Source organism: Sturnira hondurensis, unplaced genomic scaffold (genome assembly GCF_014824575.4).
Source record: "Sturnira hondurensis isolate 20B ecotype Veracruz unplaced genomic scaffold, ASM1482457v3 Scaffold0010428, whole genome shotgun sequence".
Taxonomy (NCBI): Eukaryota; Metazoa; Chordata; class Mammalia; order Chiroptera; family Phyllostomidae; genus Sturnira; species Sturnira hondurensis.
The window spans coordinates 7,865,987-7,880,221 of NW_028083059.1; the positions used below are offsets into that span (position 1 = coordinate 7,865,987).

At 35.6% G+C, this 14,235-nt stretch overlaps 1 protein-coding gene and 1 non-coding gene across 9 annotated transcripts in view; both read right to left on the reverse strand.

The window, feature by feature from the left end:
- Positions 1 to 14,235, reverse strand: part of SENP7 (SUMO specific peptidase 7) — a 139,126-nt gene that overhangs the window by 82,405 nt on the left and 42,486 nt on the right. For 2 of the 8 annotated variants that reach the window (XM_037058965.1, XM_037058966.1), the window contains exons 5-6: positions 10,662 to 10,859; positions 1,209 to 1,403 (exon numbers count right to left, since the gene is read on the reverse strand). The exons of 2 other annotated variants lie outside the window; for them this stretch is intronic. In XM_037058965.1, coding sequence (XP_036914860.1) covers positions 1,209 to 1,403; positions 10,662 to 10,859 — 393 coding nt within the window. The remainder of the gene's footprint in view (positions 1 to 1,208; positions 1,404 to 10,661; positions 10,860 to 14,235) is intronic. 4 more of the 8 variants (XM_037058968.1, XM_037058971.1, XM_037058967.1 and 1 more) reach the window with 2 other exon arrangements.
- On the reverse strand, positions 150 to 257 carry LOC118995892 (U6 spliceosomal RNA). The gene has a single exon (XR_005068376.1). It is a non-coding gene; the product is annotated as a U6 spliceosomal RNA (small nuclear RNA).

Sequence of the window (14,235 nt, forward strand, 5' to 3'; positions counted from 1 at the left end):
CGTGCATCCCCTGCTGGGAGTTGGCCTGCAGGGAACCAGCCTGCAACCCAGGCATGTGCCCTGACTGGGAATCGAACCGCGATCGTCTGGTTCGCAGGCCCGCGCTCAATCCACTGAGCTACACCAGCCAGGGCCCCCACACTTTTTAAAAAAATATGGAACGCTTCATGAATTTTGCGAGTCATCCTTGTGCAGTGGCCATGCTCATCTTCTCTGTATCGTTCCAATGTTAGTATATATGTTGCCAAAGCGAGCACCCGCAATTTCTTATTTATAATCCTCATTCTTATAGAACTTAAAACAAAAGCAACTTCAAATTTCCATTTCTCATATGGAACAGGCTGACAGGGTCCAGAGGGGAGGGGGGAGAGAATCATAGGGGAAAAGGGGAAGGATTCACAGGAACAAGTATAAAGGACACATGGACAATAACTAAGGGTGGGGGTGGAAAGGGGAGGGAGGTGGGGAGCATGGGGTGGGCGGCGGGCAGGGTTGGGAATATAAGACAGAAACCTGTACTTGAACACGAATTAAATACAAATTACATTTAAAAATTATAAAATAAATAAAAATAAAAAATATGTTTCTCAAATTTCCATTTCTCTTACTGGCACACTAGCCACGTTTATTATTGAAATTCAGCTACCTCAAACCATTTTTACAAGAAATACATCCAAAAGTATGTTATTTATTCAAAAGTAAATAAATAAAGTTATTTATTCAAAAGTATTTACTAAGTAACTAAGTTCCAAGTACAGTTCTAAAATCTGGACATGAAAACAGTAAATAAGATAAGATGGGAGGATGGAGGGATGGATTAATGAACAGACAAGACAGACGGCCCACCTGCCAGATGGATGAACAGGACAGAAAAGGAGGAGGAATAGACAGATGTTTGAGGAATGAATTTCAATTATACCAGGCAAATTAAGTGAAATACTAAAATAGATAACTAAATTTTCATTAAGAGTCTGCATCCATCTTCCCAAATCATAAGTGAAGAGACCAGTGATTTTGAAACCGATTAGTAGTCATACATGGACTGTTGGTTCCAATACCCATTTCTCGCCACCAGGAGAGAAAAGTCATACTAGCCATCAGAGCACATTTGCCTCACATTTATCAATAATGTATCTGTAGGGGGAGAATACAGGAGGGCTCATGAGTATAAGTGTATTTATGTTGAGTAAAGTTATAACTAAACATACCTTTCAGATAAAAAGAAGCTCTTGTGAGGATTTAGATTTTGACAAGATTCTAGGCTGCCATCAGATGCTGAAGAAAGCTGCTCTGATCGCAAGTTGTCTGTATCACCCAAATTGGCCTCAGTTACAGGAGAGGTCTTTATGTATTTTCTTCCTAACTCCGTTCCCAGGACATTCGTCAATATAACTCTGGGTATCCTGTCACACAAAATAACAAACACTGTACTGTACTGAAGTCTGCAATAAAAAATTATATTCTAGGAAGGTGAATTTTCAAACATTTTCATCTTAGCACAAATGAGCTATAAGAACAATGTCATCCTACAAATCAACCTGTAAATACTAAAAATTTTGGATGAACACTATTTTTTTTTTGTTTCTAGAAGTACCTGTGTCTAACTGATTAACACAGATTTGCCAACCACTAAAATGGCTTTAATTGTCATAATGGCTGCTTTTGGGTGTTTAAAATTTTGCTTTCTTTCTCTTTTCCAGTCATTATATTAAAAACATAGATTACTACAAATCTATTAAAGAAATCGTTATTCTTTTCGTTCATCATAAAGGTCCTTAATAATTATAGACCTGCAATTGGGAAATAACAAATACTAAATCCAACAAGGTATCATTCATATTGCAACTATGATAATGACAGATTCCATAAGTAAAACAGCACATATGCTGATGGTAATACATACGGTTTATATAATACCATCAGGAAAGAGTCAATAAATTAAATGCTTTGAAAATTAAAGTATATTTTTAAAGCTTCAAATTTTTTAAATTGGAAGGGTTCATACTGAATGTACTACAGGGTCAGGCAGAAGGCCTGCTTGAGTGTGGTTGGTAAGGTAATATGAGTGTAATAATTTACAGATCTAATTTGAACATTTAACTCACCTAAAATGCCATACGGTGTACTTGGGCATGCTATTGTTCTGTACAGAACTACATGCTTAGGATTTTATAATAAAAACAAGGGGCATTATTTGTGCCAGACCCTGTGTGTAAGCCTTGGTGTCTTCTTAAACAGAAGATGACAGTGTAACCTTTTTTCGGCTAGCCAGTTCTATTATGAACAATTGGTAGATGGCAACATTACAATGCTGCCCTCAAGACTACTATTTGGCCCTGAGTTGACTGGCTCAAGACAAATTATTATATTTTTTGTTTTCTATAACTGCATTTTTTAAAGTTTCATCATGGTTATCAATATGTCATTAGCAGCACTTCACTGATTCTTTGTGAGAGACAACACATTAATACTTAGAAAGGTCCAAGTACTTTTGCGTGAGTGAAAAACGTGAGCTTCCTCACACTGTATCTGCTGGAGCACTTAGAGAGGCGCTGCGTTCTTTTCACAATGCTCCAGACAGCACAGAATTTCAGATCTTAACAGAACCTTAAGATAATTTAGTTTTCTCTTTATTCTAAACGTGAAGAAGTCAAAGCTCAGAAAAGTTAAATGCTTGTCCATGTATAAGTAACTCTTCCTAGTAGAATAATCTGGGTCTATTATGTTCTGGTTTTTAAATTTTATTCCATGACACTGTATCCCCAATACTAACATGCCAGAGGGTCCAGGTGACTAAGCTTTTCTATCAGTATTTCAAGAAACCTTTAAAAAATATTCATTTCCAGTACAACCACCACAAAAAAATATGTATTGCAAAAATTAAGTAGTACATATGATCTAAAACAAAGACATAGTGAATATAGGGTGGGACTGAACTAGCTTTACAGTTGTGAGTATGCGAAACACAGTGTTAATAAAACAATTTTAATAAGCATAACCTGCATGACTTTTTCCATATAGACAATCGTAAGCCTACTTTTGCCCAACCCTGTACAACTCCCTGAACTCAGTATTTAAGTGAAGAAGGGAATCTGTCTTCTAATATTGGGTTGGCCAAAAAGTTCGTTTGGTTTTTTCCCCTACAGGGTGGATCTAGTAGCACTTAGTTGTCTTTAGTTTCATTTGAAACAATTTTGTATTGTAACAGCTATCATAACAGAATTGGTAAATTTTTGTATAGCCATTTTAATACTAAAGACGGAAGGTGATACACAACATTTTCAGCATATTATACTTTATTATTTCAAGAAAGGTAAAAAACACAACTGAAACACACACAAAAAATTGTGCAGTGTATGGAAAAGGTGCTGTGATTTATCAAATGCGTCAAAAGTGGTTTGCAGAGTTTCATGCTGGAGATTTCTTGCTAGATGAAGCTTCATGGAGAGTTAGACCAGTTGAAGTTGATAGCAATCAAATCAAGACATTAATTGAGAACAATCAACAAAATATCCAAATCAATAAAGTTATTGGTGAAAATGAAAAATGTCTTTTATTTTTCGGACAAACTAAACATACTTTTTGGCCAAACCAAGGTAACCACTAATTTGAGGAGGGGAGGGCAGAGACATTTTACCAACTCTACATTACTTTTAGCTCTAAGGATCCTATTTATTACTGTCTGTTTTGGATAGTTGATGCCTGACAGAACCCTTCCTAAACTCATGGATTTGAAAAGTAAACAGGGTCAATATAGGCCCAGAAAGGAGTCTCAAGATTTCTTTTATCTGACCTCTCACTAGAAACTGAATAAATTGTTAAAGAAAACTCAACTGTGTTTCTCAATACTTCAGGAAAAATACAGGAATGTTAGCAAAGAATAATTTTATTCAGGTCAGAACTAGCCTTTTCTAGGTAAATATTATAGTATAAATAAAACTGTACTTTAAAAAACGAGAGAATCTGATATACTAAATTGGTCATTCATTTTAAGAATTGTATCTTTACAGAGAGACCCCTATTGTTACCAAATTCTGAAATGTGTCTTATAAGAAAATGCAGAAACTATAATATTTAAGTAAAGAGAACAATTGGGGCATATATGGAAATGCATCAGAGAAATGTCAGCTATCATTTAGTATCTCTTTTAAATGTCTGGTTATATTGTATGCTTAAATTTGTTTTAAAATATTGAGTCTCTAAAAAATGCTGTCTCTCCAAGTAGGGAAGACATTCTCCATAGAAGACTAGTCCTATACAAAACATTAAAGAGAATCAACAACAACAAAAAAGTACAAATATCAGCAACAAAAGGGAAAGTTTTTAAAGATTAGGAGTGTCTTCTAATAAATGATTGTCCTATTCTTGTATGAGTTGCTTTGCTGCTAGATTTCAAAGGAAGAAAAAGCAAAGAAGAGATGGGAGAAAAGAACTTTGGAATATAAATGAGGCCTTTTAAGCTAAACAAGTAGCTAAAAGTCTTTCCTAAAGAAGAAAAATTTCAAAATTCACCCAAAAACCATTTGAAAAGATTATATACCTTTGAGGCTATCAGAAACTTCAAAAAATATCTCAGCATGTCTATCACAGTATACCTTTCAATTAGAAAGCACTAAATTACGAGGTGAACCAATTACACAAGGAAAAAAATTGAAGTAGAATATTTAAAGGTTAATGAAACAAACATCATATAAAACACATAATAAAGTCCAATTCCTACTTTACTTATTGAAAAGAAATCAAAGTTCATTTGAGTGAAAAACAGTATGGCACAGGAGTTAAGGGCAAGGGTTCTAGAGTCAGACAAACATAGGGTCAAGTTCTGATTTACCACCTAATAACTATATACTTTAGGTAAATTACTTACCTTAATTTATGCCTTCTAGCATTGATCTCATCTCTAAAAAGGGAAAACAATGTCTACTCGACAAAGTTGTTCAGATTAAATGAAATAATAGATGTAGTGATTATCACCAGTCCTGGCATATCATAAGTACACAATAAATGAAAACTCATTTAAATTTCCCTATTACTGATACCTTGGCTCAAAGTTATCAATTACCTTGGTTCCATATTACTGATACTTTGGCTCAAAGTTATCAACTACTTTTACAAATAGTACATAATTGTCATAATTTATCTTGTTCTGCAATCCTTACAAAAATATGCTATCAGCTAATAACTAATAGCTAATAACTAATTAAATAGTTGGCAATGCCTACAGTACACCCAACTGTTCAATACACAGAGCCACAGACCAGTCATCTTTCACCAACTACTGGCAACTTATCCAATTTGAGTACCATGAAGAAACAGAGAGCTCTGTGTGACAGTCTCACAGAGCAGCTAGCATTTCAAGAGGTTCTGAATTTTTAAAAGATATATACAAAGGTGTACACTTCACTTCTCATGCTACCTCAATATAAAAGGACTGAAAATTGTCATTTCACATAGTCTATCCAATTTTTCTCAAGTACATAAATAGTATCAGTAAAATAAAACAGGATTTAACTGTAATAATATTTTGAAATCACACCTAAAAATATATGCTAAACTAAAGCATGAACAAATTTTGTAATGCAGTGAGATAAAGCAGAAAGTATGTTGTCCTGAAAAGTAATGCCATTTATTGTGTCTTTACATAGTTATTCTCTGATTCTTAATTTTCTCAATGACAAATTGTCAATCCCTTCCCTAAGTAGCAAGGCAAACATAAGATTCAAATAACTGAATAAATGGGGAAGAACATTGAAAAACTGGTAAGAGCTATTAATATAAACTTCAGGTCAACAGCAAATTTTTAAAGAAATGGAACCCTGGATGAAAGATAACAAAATTACATGTGGTAATAAAACTATTATATAAAAAGAAAAAAAACTACAATAGCCCTGGTCAGGTAGCTTAGTTTGTTAGAGCATCTTCCCAATATGCCAAGGCTGCTGGTTCAATCTCCGGTGAAGGCACATAGAAGAATCAACCAATAAATACGTAAATAACTGGAACAACAAACTGATGTTTCTCTCCTCTATCTCAAAATCAATAAATATTTTTTAATTACAATACTAATTTAATTTTCACTTTGTTATGATTTACATGAATGCTTTTCTAAAACTGCTATGTAATGTTTCAATAAGGTTCTCATACATCCATTCTAATCTCAGATAATATAACTCAAAAGTTTCTAAATTAGTCTCAAGCTATATAGAGAAAAAAATTAATTTTTAAATAATTTCCTTAATGAGATTCACATATTTTCTAAATTTTTTTACTAAGCTAAATTTTAGGTGAATAAATTATCACTCAATTAAAATATTACTGGCTTAAAAAAATCTTAATGTGCTAGACATACTGTAGTGTCCAATGAGTCTTACCAATACAATATCTGGATTATGTACTTTTTTAAAACTTTAAACATATATAAATTTAAGAAAAATTAATAAATATAATTACACCACTTAGGGAAATTTCAAGAACCAGAAGCTAACTTTTATTAAAAATATGGGTACACTGTCTCCATATTTCTCTAAAAGCCTCTGGTGCTAACTGATCAAAGCAGGAGAAAGATAGTTTATCTTCTCAAAAGCCTTCTATTTATGTCCTACCAGGCTTTCTCTTGCCTAATGACCAAGATTTTTTATAAAAATCTAAAAATTTTCTCCCAAGAAAAAAACATGTTAAACCATATATGGAGAATATAAACTATAGTAAAATATGGTTTACTTGCCCTGGCCAGTGTGGCTCAGTTGGTCAAGTATGGTCCCATAACCGAAAGGTTGCTGGGTCGATTCCCAGACAAGGCACATGCCTGAGTTGCAGGTCCAAACCCCAGTTCAGGCACCAGTGATCCTGTCNCTTGCCTAATGACCAAGATTTTTTATAAAAATCTAAAAATTTTCTCCCAAGAAAAAAACATGTTAAACCATATATGGAGAATATAAACTATAGTAAAATATGGTTTACTTGCCCTGGCCAGTGTGGCTCAGTTGGTCAAGTATGGTCCCATAACCGAAAGGTTGCTGGGTCGATTCCCAGACAAGGCACATGCCTGGGTTGCGGGTCCAAACCCCAGTTCGGGCACCAGTGATCCTGTCTGGTCACATGTGGGAGACAACCAATTAATGCTTCTCTCTCTTATCCATGTTTTTCTCTCTCCCTTCCCCTCTCTCTAAAAGCAATGAAAAAATATTCTCAGGTGAGGATAAAAATATAAAAGTAATAAAGTATGGTTGGTTTACTTATTTAAAAAGAAATTTGTGCCCTGGCTGGTGTGGCTCAGTGGATTGAGTGCTGGCCTGCAAACCACAAGGTCGCCTGTTCGATTCCCAGTCAGGGCATATGCCTAGGTTGCAGGCCAAGTCCCCAGTTGGGGGCATGCAAGAGGCAACCAACTGAAGTTTCTTTACCTCTCTCTCTTACTCTCTAAAAATAAATATATACAACTGTACTTGAACAACAATTTTAAAATGTGAAAAAAGTAAATAAATGAATAAGTACATGAAAATCTTTTTTAAAAAGAAATTTTTTCATTTCACATACTGCTAGTCTGATACTTCTAAAAGTCTTGCTCCTTTTCTTTGTTATTTAAGAAAACTGATTTACATCATGTTTTCCATTTTTCTTCTCAATCTTATCCAGAAATTAAAAGGCTAAACTGTCCTCACGTAAAAGTGAACATATTTAAATCACTACCTTTAGATCCCAAAATGCAAACAGAACTTCTAACAAAATGCCATTTCTGGGACTGAATGGGTAATTTTTGGATTACTTTATAGTTAAACTATAAGATAAAACTTAAAAGTATAAAACCAAAAATAAATTTTCCCATTCATCCCTCTGAAATAATGAAATCCTAGCTAAGGAAAAATAAAAATAAGACAAAAAGCATCATGTCAAAGTTATGTAAAGATTTTAAAAAAGCATAACTCTCCCACCATTCCAGATAGCAAGTACCAGACAGAAAACATCTATCTAAAGCCATACCCTAAACAGTTCTCCAATTTACTTACTTGAAGCTTGTAAGCCCTTTCCTTTTTTTTTCCCCACCAAATTACAGAGCAAATAATTGGCTCTAACAGAGTAAACTACATTCCACTCAAAGAGACTGGAGATATAATTCTGCTGAGAAACAATCTCTTCCTTGTTTACTAAGCATTTACTATGTGTCCAGGATTGTTCTAGGGATGGTAATAGAGAAAAAAATAATAAAATACAGTCCTTGCCTACATGAAGCTTACTGTCAGGGAGGCAGAGAAACCAAAAATCACAATGTAATAATATAATGAGTTCTCTGATATATGAACAGGCTGCTTAGCAAAACAAAGAAAGTGATAAAAAGTAGATGTGGAAGGTGGAATCAAGGAAGGCTTCCCAAGAAGATGGCTTATGAGCTCAACAGTAAAAGGCAACAGAAATCAGTAAAAGCAAAAAGGGGAATTGCTTCCAAGATAGGAGAACAAACATCATGAGCTCAGAGGATAAAATGGCATTCATTATACGTTCAGTGAGCTACCAATAGTTCTTTAATTCTAAAACACAGTACAAATGAAGAGGAATAGACAGATACAAGGCTAGAAACAGGCAAAGGTGAGATCATTAAGGACCTTGTACGCCAAGCTAAGGAGTTTAAACTGTTTCCCAAAGGTTATGTTGAGCTACAGAGAGATGTTAAACCAGACAGTGACAAGTAATACCTGCTTTCAGAATGAACACAATATAGCAACAATATACAAAAATAACAAAGAAGACTATGCACAGGAAGCCCAATCTGGTTATCTATTGTGGTAGTAAAGGCACAGTTATCAGGGCTTGAACTGAGGCAGTGGCAATAAACGTGGGCAGGAGATAATTTCCAGACTTAGGAGGTAAAAATAACTAGACATGATAAATGCCTGGATGTGAAGGGCATGGAAGAAAGAGAAGTCAGGACAATTACAAAGTTCTAACCTGGAGAACTGGGTGTATAGAGGAGTCATATATTCAAAGAGGGAGAGGATGCAGATATAGGAACAAGTATGAAAACAAAGATGATGCATTTTCTTTGAAAGAGTTAAATTTATAAAACTTGGAGCTAAGAATAAAGTTCTGTACTAGCTAGCTGGTAGTTCGCCTCAGGAAATGAATTGGGAAATATTTTATAAATTTCACAAACACATAATTTAGCTACTAACAATTCCTGGTGAGAAAAACTACTTTTTAAAAGATTTTATATATTTATTTTTAGAGAAAGGGGAAGAGAGGGAGAAAGAGAGAGAGAGAAACATCAATGTGTGGTTGCCTCTTAAGCACCCCCTAGGGAATCTGGCCTGCAACCCAGGCATGTGCCTGGACTGGGAATGGAACTAGGGACCCTTTGGTTTGCAACCCAGGCTCAATCCACTGAACCACACCACCCAAGAAAGCAAACAATTCTTTTAAGAGGATGAAACATTATACTGTTTAGCCGAAAAAGGGACAGACATGAAATGAGGGAACTGATGAGACAGACTGTCATTTGGAAGAAAGCTGAAGCTTCTTTTCAAAAGAGTTTTAGGGATTGGAAGGGCTACTCCCTTAACTCTCACCCCCCCTCCCCTCCCTTAATCTCTCAGTACCCTAAGGGATTAGTTCACCCACACTAAAAAGGAAAAATGCTAGGCTCCAGAATGAGAACAATCTGCTTCATAAATTACTGAAGCTAAATTGTCAAAGATTTAGAGTGCTTTAGGAAATTACATTTATATCAGGTGTGACATAAAAAGGAATACTCATTATCTGGCTTTTTATGTTTTCACCTTTTTTTAAAAGTGTCCTTTTTAAATTAATGTATGATATTATGTGCAGGTGTTTTGACAGAGTTATGCTTTTATTTCTGAAATAACTGTGCTGAAAATTAGTGGTATTTTATCTGGATCTTGGCTTAAAACACTTACAAAGTGCTATTCAGTTAAAGACCATGTAACCAAAGCTGATGACAGGTTATTCTAAATAAAAGCAAAGTACCTCTTCCAAAAACTACTCACTCAAGAGTTTAAACTGTACGTGGAAATATATTAAATATATTATGTTACAGATCACAAATTTCCAGAGCTAATTTCTTATTTCAGCTCTGAATACCATACTCAGTTGTTCTAAAAAACACAAATCTGGTCTTGCTGGTTTTCACAATTAAATTGTGTGTTTACATTAAAAGTCTGATGATAGTATTTCCATATCATTTTTTTAAAAAAATCTATGTAAAACACAAGAAAGCTCAAATGGGTTGAAAGTGGTAAGGACCTAGAGTAAGTAACACCTAAAAGGTATGTTAAAGATTCAGAAAATAGAAAAGATATGTTAGTATACCTTTAAAATGCTATTTAATCTAGGTCATTACCTATATATATGTATCTATCTTCATTTTATATCATAAATGAATTTTAAAATATGTACATGTGAATCAAATTATAAAGTTAATGTATTGATACTTGTTTTGAAAAGATAAGTCTGCCAATCAACTTAATCAAATATAGAAGTACCATCAAGTTTGTAAATTAAGATTGTCAGCTTTAAGATTTGTTTTCAAATGGGGCATACCTGCACGTGCAAATTTTCTTCAAGACCATTTCCAACTATTTTATTTTAAAGGTTATTGGACTCATTTCTAATAGTGGTAAGTTGAACAAAACCAATACTGAACAACATACCTTTCAGATAAATTAAGGCTTTGGTGAAGAGGCTCTAATTTTTGACATGTCTCTAGGCTGTCAACAGATGTCGAAGGCAATGAGTCTGATTGCACCTTGTTGGCATCACATAAATTAGCATCGTTTCTAGGTAGGGTCTTTCTGAATTTTCGTCCTAAATCCGTCCATAGGACATTCGTCAACATAACTTTGAGTTGCCTGTTACACACATAAATAATTAATACAAACAGTACTAAACAATGAGTAATGCATGAATTCATCACAAACTACAACAAATGAAAATCTCCAGGAATTCTAAATTTCAGTTCTTTAAACAATTAAATAGAATAGTACATATCATAAGTAAAAAATGTGCCTAACCATTCTCAAATATACATTAAAAAGCAAAGCCTATTTCACTTAAATTGGGATTTTTTTCAGAATTCTGTCTGTTATACTACAACTGTAGTCACACACGCATACAGCTGTTGGATTCCTGGTAACCCATTAGGGCCTGCTCTCACTGCTAGCGGAACAGTGCACATCTGCACAGCTCACACAGAAGCAACCACTCTGCACTAAACACGCTTCTCTTTAGCATTTATTGACTTGGAGAACATTGTTAAATCTAAGGGTGCAACAGTACATCATCTACAGCATTAAGCCTTTATAGTCTTCAACTACAGATATAATTTTACCTTATTTCTAAAAGTAGGTCAATTTAAAACATTTACTTTTATTGTACCTATAACAATTTCAAAATTAGAATGATAAATTGAAGTATTTCCAGCTTTTTGCCTCATGACATTTTCCCCATTATTCATTCAATACATCTTTGGGCTGATAATCACGGAATCATGGAATATAGTTTTTCCAGTAGTTTAAGAGGCTACTGTTTCAAGTAGTCTTGAAACAATGCCAAATAAGGAATGGCTGAAAGAATTAGAAATATTTAATCATAAGAGTGTCTATTCTACTCCCTGATACCAGTTTTAGGTTTTGGTTGTTTGGTTGAATGTTGAACATTCAAAACAACCTCCATACAAAGCACTGAAACTCTAAACATTTTGAGATTTTAAAAGTTAATTTATAGGTTTTAGAATTATTATTAAGGAATAAAGATAAGAGTGGTATTTCTTTGAATGAATAAGAATTCATTCCTTTTTCAACAAACACTTACTGAATACCTGCTAGCAGAATAACTCTAGAATCTGGAGATTCAGCAATGAACAAGATGGTTATAGTTCTCCATTAATAGTACTTATATTCCAGAGAAGAATTACCCAATTAATTACAATTGTGATGAGTGATATGAAGGAAAGTGCAGATAGCTGCACTTCATCTGAACCAAGTCAGGAGAGATTTTACTGAGAACACGGCATTTAAGCAAAAACCTCAAAGCACAGGCACTATCCAAAGGAAATAGGTGGAAAATACAGAGTTATCCAAAAGCTGGGACAGAATGAAAATGGCTCTGATATAAGTAATGCTTGTTAAAGGAAATTAAAATGACTTACCTGGTTCAAGTGCTTAGAACGAAAAATGTGTACAAGACAAGGATGGGCAGTTTAGGTGGGACCCTGAAGACTATACTAAGGATTTGAGACTTCAACAATAGAAATCTAGTTTTAACAAGAGAATGATGAGTGCAGGGAGGCATTTTTAAAAGATCACTTTGCCCTGGCTGGTGTTGCTCAGTGGATTGAGCACTGCTTGTGGACTGAAAGGTTGCTGGTTTGATTCCCAGTCAGGGCACAGGCCTGGGTTGTGGGCCAGGTCCCCAGTTGGTGACAAGGCACAGATGATTGATGTTTCTCTCCCTTTTTCTCTCCTTCCCCCTCTCTCTAAAAATACATGAATAAAATATTAAAAGATTGCTTTAATCTTTTATGAAGAATGAACTGGGAGTGCTGAGGTCAAAGGCCAGTAAGAATAAATTTGGGCACACAATGGTGACTTTATCAGGGATAAATGGGTGGAATGGTGGGAGCAGAAACCAGAACACAATGAGACAAGAACTGGGAAAGGGATACAAAAATACATTCAGTTGACTTCTGACTGTGAACAGAAGATACAGGACAAAACCTGAAGACAGATGTGAGGTGCATGAAAGATTTCGTAGGTGTTGATTGATTAGTTAGTTAGCTTAAGATAGAAAATATCTGTGTAAGTTTAAGAACTTATGAGAAAAGGTGAACAGAATAGAAGAGGTTGAAGATACCGGAGACTGAGTAATTAAAAAGTCAGTTTCCTAAGAAATGACCTCAGAATGGCCAAGGTTTACTGAATATGCACTATGTATCAAGCACTATGCTAAGCATTTTACAATAATTTACTTCATTTAATCCTCACAATTATTCTATGAGGTACGAAAGTAACTGTTCTTCTGCAACTGAGAAGACCAAATAAAATGATTAATAACTAAGCCCAAAATCCAAGATGGTGGCAAAGTAGGTAGAAGCTACACTAACCTCCTCCCAGGACCAAAGTGGAATCACAACTAAATTATTAAAAAATCATCTGGAATAACCAACTGAAGACTAGCTGGAGAGAAGCCTTATAAGCAAGGACTTACACAAGAAGCCACATTGAAACTGGAGGGAGGTACAAGTGCACAAGAGGGCTGGCTGGCCTCCCACCAGCAGCAGCTGACGTTCTGGAGGCTTATCTCAGCTGCGGGGGGGAGGGGGAGGAGTAGTTTCCCAAGAAAAGTGTGAAGTCTAAACCCCAGGCCAGGTCCCCCAACCTAGAGCACCAGAACCAGGAAAGGTGCCCGCGTAACATCCAGCTGTAAAAATCAGCAGGGTTTCTGTCTGGCAGGGAGGACAGTAGAAGATGCAGTCACCCTCTTAAAAGGCCAATGCACAAAACTCTGTTTGAAGCCACTTAACCCGGGCTTTGGCAGAGACAGAAAAGAGTGTAGTACAGCCATGAGGAGAGTGTGGGGCTGGTGACTCTGGGGAGAGTGCTGCAGGGTCAGCTTCAAGCATTCCTGTGCTCAGTCATTCCCCGGATCACAGATGCCATCTTTCTAGAAATCCCTCTTGTCCCACTGTGTGGAGCACAAGCCCAGCTGAACAGCACAGCCAAAGGCTCATGGGAAACCCTAACAGACTAAACCTAACTGACAGCCTGCAGGTGAAGTCAGATTTCTGGTGCCTTGAGACTTTTGCTGATCTGCCCCCAGGATGAGTGCTAGTAAAAGCCAGCCTTGGTGGACACCTTGGTCCTTTAAATACGCACCCACACCCAGTAGAGAGAACCAGAGCTATGAATAGCTAACAGCTTCAAACAGGTTGCCCAGGGCCAGTCACAGGAAGCGTGTGACATAGCACTGCACCAGTCTTTGCAGATCTACCTAATACATAGAAAAAAAGACAAAGAGGCAACCAAAATAGGAAGACAAAACTATAGGCCCCAAATGAAAGAACAAGAGAATTCTCCAGAAGAAAAGCTAAATGAAATGGAGGCAAGCAATTTATCACATATAAAGTAATGATTGTAAGGATGCTCAACAGCATGAAAAAGGACATAGCAACCATAAAAGAAGACCAATGAATAGAAGAACCCAGACATCAAAGAACATACATACTAT